At 38.5% G+C, this 5,293-nt stretch overlaps 1 protein-coding gene across 1 annotated transcript in view; it reads left to right on the top strand.

Moving 5' to 3' along the window:
* ACACA (acetyl-CoA carboxylase alpha) overlaps positions 1–5,293 on the top strand; it is a 260,973-nt gene that overhangs the window by 102,557 nt on the left and 153,123 nt on the right. Inside the window, exon 24 of the mRNA XM_007947891.2 lies at positions 4,750–4,874. Within this exon, the coding sequence (XP_007946082.2) occupies positions 4,750–4,874 (125 nt within the window). The remainder of the gene's footprint in view (positions 1–4,749; positions 4,875–5,293) is intronic.

Here is a 5,293-nt window from a genome sequence, read left to right as displayed (position 1 = left end):
TGTTGTGAATAGAAAAATAAGCAAGAGATATAGAAAATATTTCACCAAATAGGAAACATAAATGATCTGTGAACTTTTGAAGGAGGTACTTAATCTCATTAGATCAGAGAAAATGTGAACCAAAATCGCAGTAAAGTTCACTTACCTCTCATATTGGTAAAAATTTGAAAAACCTTACTCTTTTGCTGCTGGTAGAAGTGCAACTTGGGTGAGCAGCCATCTTAGGTGCAACTATTGGTCTCTCCCTGTCCGGAGCAAAGAAGAGTAAAGAAAATCAGAGATGCAAGGAAACAGTTGGTCTAAAGGACAAGTAGACCATGTGAATTCCAACCTTTCTGACCCTGAGACCAGAAGTACTAGATAGTACCCAACTACCACTGCTAATCACTCTGAAAGGGATCACAGTAGAGGTACCAGATAGAGTGGGAGAAAAACAAAGAACAAAACTCAAAATCATAAAAAAAGAGCAGGCTTACTAGTCTGATAGAGACTGGTGGGATCTCTGAGACTGTGGCTCTTAGTCACCCTTCAGGCCTGGAACTGAACTCGGCCCCATGGCTCAGCTTTCATCCAGACGGTAGACAGGCCTATAAGGTAAACAGTAACATCAGGGAGGTATGCACTTCTTAGAACATTCAACCAGACGAGATGAAAAGGGCAGCATTTGCCCAGGGATAAATATGCCTAGAAGTCAGGAAGATAGGAAAGAGGGCCTAATGGAAATGATAAACTCAGGGGAGTGGGAAGAGGGCTATTATTTTGTGAGGATCATAATGAATGGCATAAAACAAAATGTGTATGCAATGTTGAAAGGAGAACCACTTTGCTCTACGAACTTTGACCCAAATCATAATAAAAAGTTAAAGTGCAAATTGATATAGCTACTTTAGGAAATGGCTTGTCAAACCCTAATATCTGTGTGTGTGTGTGTGTGTGTGTATGTATGTATACATATTTGAATGTATTTATACTTTCGGACCTAGAAATTTTATTCCTAGGTAATATACTCTAGAGAACTCTCCTATACGTTTACTAGGAGACATAATGCAAGAATGTTTGTGAATGCATTCTTCATAACAGCAAAAAGGACAAGAAACCATCCAAATATCTAACAGGATAAATAATTTCCTACAATGGATCACTGTACAGCAGTGGAAATGGATCACAATCACAGTACATACATGAACAAAAGGATGAATCTTAAAAGACATAATGTTGAGGGGGAGGTGCAAGTTACAAAAGACTCAGTACAGAATGATTCAATTTTTATCAGGTTTCAGAAACAGGAAAAATCAAACTATACGTGCATTGATGGTAATGTAAAGAAAAGCAAAGTATTAACATAAAACTCACCTTAGTTACCTGTCTCTTAGGAGGAGCATGTAGGGACTGTCTAACATACTAAAGATGTTCTATTGGATCTGTCTAAAGAAAGATGGTAGTTATATGTTTATCATTAGTATATGTTTTAAGCATTTTTGTATGTACATTTTACAATAAAAAGTTTTTTTTAAAGGGAACACTTGGTGTTACTGCTTCCTTTCTGTTAGTGTCCATCTCCCTCTTCCCCCTAGAGTGAATGTATTCTTTTATTTTGCTGGTCCTAGTAGCGCCTACAAGGAGCTCTGGTGGCGTAGTGCCTAAGGCATATGACTGCTAACCAGAAGGTTGTCAGTTTCAAACCCACTAGCTGCTCCACAGAAGGATGGGGTGATCTACTTCCATAAAGATACACTGCCTTGGAAACCCAGTGGGGGTTCACTACGAGTTAGGATTAACTCAGTGGCAGTGAATTTGGTTTTTTGTTTTGTTTTGTTTTTCCAACATATTTTAGTTTCCTTTTGAAGTAAAATCTGTGTCAATCTCTAATATTTAAGACAGATAAAAGTAGAATTTCCCTATTTGAATGTCCTTAGTATTCCAGGAAACCTTGATAGAGTAGCTTGAACACTACTCTTCTGGTTTGTAACTCAACACAGAATCTGAACTGAGGTGAAAATCCTTTCTTATTTTCATGATTTCATAAATTGTGACCCTTGAAAATATTTGAACACACATTCCTCTACTTGGAAGTTTAATTGAGAAGTAAGCTATTTTTTCTAGATCTGGATATTACCTTTGTCCCATGGTAGATGTCCTGCTGCTATTTGTAAGGTTCCCACAGCCAGTTCTTAGAAGTAGATCACCAAGTCCTTCTTCCTAGTCTTTCTTACTCTGAGAGCTCCACTGGAATCTACCTGTCGTAAGTAACCCTGCTGGTATTTGAAACACCATTGGCATAACTTCTAGCATCACAGCAAAACACATAAGCCTCCCCAGTATAAGAAAGTGATGGATGAGTTGTGGACAGTGTTCAGCTATTTCAGGCAGTAATATATGATCAGGAATCTGTGATATTGAAGGAAGAAGTCCAAGCTGCACTGAAGGCATTGGCGAAAAACAAGGCTCCAGGAATTGACAGAATACCAGTTGAGATGTTTCAACAAATGGCTACAGCACTGGACGTGCTCACTCATTTATGCCAAGAAATTTGGAATACAATTACCTGGCCAACCAATTGGAAGAGATCTATATTTGTTTCCATTCCAAACAAAGATGATCCAACAGAATGTGGAAATTATTGAATAATATCATTAATATCACACGCAAGTAAAATTTTGCTGTAGATAATTTAAAAATGGTTGCAGCAATATATACACAGAAAATTGCCAGAAATTCAAGCCAGATTCAGAAGAGGACTTGGAATGAGGGAGATCATTGCTGGTATCAGATGGCTCTTGGCTGAAAGCAGAAAATACCAGAAAGATGTTCACATGTATTTTATTGACTATGCAAAGGCATTCAACTATGTGGATCATAACAAAGTATGGGTAACTTTGTGAAAATTGGGGATTCCAGAACACTTAATTGTGCTCATAGGGAACCTGTTTAGACCAGGAAGCAGTTATTCAAACAAAATAAGGGAATACTGCATGGTTTAAAATCAGGAAAGGTGTGTGTCAGGGTGGTATCCATTCACCATACTTACTTAGTCTGTATGCTGAACAAATAGTACAAGAAGCTGGTCTGTAAGAAGAAGAACATGGCATCATGATTGGAGGAGTGTTCATTAACAACCTGTGATATGCAAATGATACAATCTTGATTGCTGAAAGTGAAGCGAACTTGAAGCACTTACTGATGAAGATCAAAGACTATAGCCTTCAGCATGGATTACACCTCAACACAACACAAATCCTCACAATGGGACCAATAAGCAACATGATGATAAAAGGAGAAAAGATTGAAGCTGTCAAGGATTTCATTTTACTTGGAGCCACAGTCAACATCCATGGAAGCAGCAGTCAAGAAACCAAAATCTGCAAAAGACCTCTTTAAAGGGTTAAAAAGCAAAGATGTCCCTTTGAGGACTAAGGTGGCTTAGCCAAGGACTTAGCCAAGCCATGGTGTTTTCAGTCACGTCATATGCATTTGAAAGCTGGACAATGAATAAGGAAGCCCAAAGGAGAATTGATGCCTTTGAATTATGGTGTGGTGAAGAACATTGAATATACTATGGTATGGATAGCCATAAGAACAAACAAGTCTATCTTGGAAGAAGGACAGCCAGAATGCTCCTGAGGATCAAAGATGGTGAAACTTTGTCTCACATACTTTTGGATATGGAGGGACCAGTCCCTGGAAAAAGATACCATGCTTGGTAAAGTTGAGGGTCAGTGAAAAAGAGGAAGACCCCCCCCAGCGACATGGATTGATAGAGTGACTGCAACAGTGGGCTCAAGCCATAAGGATTATGAGGATGGCACAGGACCAGGCATAGTTTCATTCTGTCGTATCTAGGGTCACTATGAGTCAGAACTGATTCAACGGCACCTAACGACAACAACGTGGTAGATACAGTATACCTAAAAGTCACAGCTTTCCTACCCAGCACCAGTTTGCCCCTAGTGGCCTTATGAAAGGCTGGTGAAAATTATAACTGTAGTCTCCCTATAGACCTTTTGGCTTAATTCAAGGTTCTGTTTGATCTATGCCTTAGTTTGAACTTGGAATTCTAGGCATTGTTTAGCTGTTTCATGGACTTAAAGGGAAAAGTTGATTCTAGAGCTGGCAAATACAACTTAATATAGCTGTTAATAAATTAGTATGGTGTGTTGGGGTTTTTTGTGGTGTTTTTTGTTTGTTTGTTTGTTTTTAGCTAAAATTGTTCCTATCGGGATGAAATCATTTGAATGAGTCGAGTATAAAATCCAGAATCTCAAGTTGTAGACTTTAAATACTATCAAGGTTAATGGTACTGGCATTTTACTTTTTTAAGCAACAGAACCCTTTCTTCGAAGGAAACCTTTTATTCAAGGAAGGTAAATGAGAGCGTTCAGAGTGTAGGAGGGATTGGAGTTACTCTCAAACACCCAGTATTGGAGGCATGTTACTGCCCCCCTCCATTTTTTTTTTTTTTTTTAAATATAATGAAATTGAGGTCAGAAGGTAAAGTGATTTGTCCAGGAGCACATAGAAAATTGGTAGCATAGCTAGGCCTTGAGCCCAGGTTTTATATCCAGATTGCCTGACTCCTAGTCCAACATTTCATTTTAATAAACCATGCTACCAATTCTATACAAATTCTTCTAAGAAAATTCAAGAGGTTTCTTTGCACTGCTTATCAGGGGAATTAAAGACATTAAAAAAAAGTTTGTAAATATTAACGTTCATACATGGGAAAGGACAATTTCTCTTTGCTGCTTGCAGGTCACTATGACAAATGTGTGTTCGCCCTACGAGAGGAGAACAAGAGCGACATGAACACTGTACTGAACTACATCTTCTCTCACGCTCAAGTCACCAAGAAGAATCTTCTGGTCACAATGCTTATTGTGAGTTCTATTCTTCAGAATCTGGAAGGGTGGTTGATGATTGGGGAGAAAAACACATTTTCTCCTTCTGATGGCTGTGTCAGAGAGAAAGCTATTCTCTATTATAATTGCAGGATGAGTGGGCCTTGAGTTGTGGATTAACGTTTTCTCAGATCTACCTCTGTCTTTGACCTGAAGGAACCATGGTCCAGTTAGTAAAATACTGTTGTGACTGTTACGTATATAATCACGTATGAAACTTGAATTTCCTGACTCCCTTTAGAGTGGTTCTGTGCTTCCCCATTCCTGTTGTCACTCATGACAGGAGCTTTAAAATGTAGTTTCATCTAGCCAGTGTTCTCTTCCATTATAACTGTTTTCTTCCATGGATATAAACAATGGCTCTCATGTCAAAACTTTAAAGAAAACAGAAACTAAAA

Source organism: Orycteropus afer, unplaced genomic scaffold (genome assembly GCF_000298275.1).
Source record: "Orycteropus afer afer isolate SDZICR_OR568_19922 unplaced genomic scaffold, OryAfe1.0 scaffold00196, whole genome shotgun sequence".
In the NCBI taxonomy this organism is placed as follows: Eukaryota; Metazoa; Chordata; class Mammalia; order Tubulidentata; family Orycteropodidae; genus Orycteropus; species Orycteropus afer.
Note: the sequence above shows the minus strand (reverse complement) of the source record. Positions and strands in the feature narration are given on the sequence as shown.